The following is a 455-nucleotide window of genomic DNA, read 5'->3' on the forward strand; positions in this document are numbered from 1 at the left end:
CCCGAACATCCCCGGGACCGGAGCATCCCCGGGACCGGAGCATCCCCGGGGCCGGGCGGGCGCTCACCGGTCCAGGCCGATGAGCAGCCGCCCCTTCTCCTCGGCTCCACTTTCCTTCTTGAGGTCGGCGAAGACCTGGGTGAAGTAGTGCGGGTCGGCGTTGACCTGCAGCATCTTGGGGCTCATGAGGTCGATGATGGAGAGGCAGCGGTCCCAGAAGGCCTCCTTACAGCTCTCCACCAGGAAGGGCTTGAGCGGGTAGGAGATCTCGTTGCCCATGTAGGAGTAGGAGAGGTACAGGCAGGTGAGCAGCACTGCCTGCAGTTCGTGGTCGCTGGCCACCTCTGCCGAGATGACATCCCGGCACAGCATGTAGAGGAAGACCACGTTGGCCGGCGTGATGAAGCCCTGGTCCTGCCAGCCCTGCAGCAGCAGCGCGCGGTCAACGGAGCGCA

General features: G+C 65.3%; 1 protein-coding gene across 1 annotated transcript; it reads right to left on the bottom strand.

Moving 5' to 3' along the window:
* Positions 1-63: 63 nt before the first annotated feature.
* Positions 64-447, bottom strand: CDK5R1 (cyclin-dependent kinase 5, regulatory subunit 1 (p35); the record flags this gene model as incomplete). Its single annotated transcript, XM_009995696.1, has 1 exon — positions 64-447. A coding segment is annotated over one exon (384 nt), but the record flags the coding sequence as incomplete, so codon positions are not given.
* Between the last annotated feature and the right edge of the window lie 8 nt (positions 448-455).

Source organism: Chaetura pelagica, unplaced genomic scaffold (assembly GCF_000747805.2).
Source record: "Chaetura pelagica isolate M959 unplaced genomic scaffold, ChaPel_1.0 scaffold604, whole genome shotgun sequence".
In the NCBI taxonomy this organism is placed as follows: Eukaryota; Metazoa; Chordata; class Aves; order Apodiformes; family Apodidae; genus Chaetura; species Chaetura pelagica.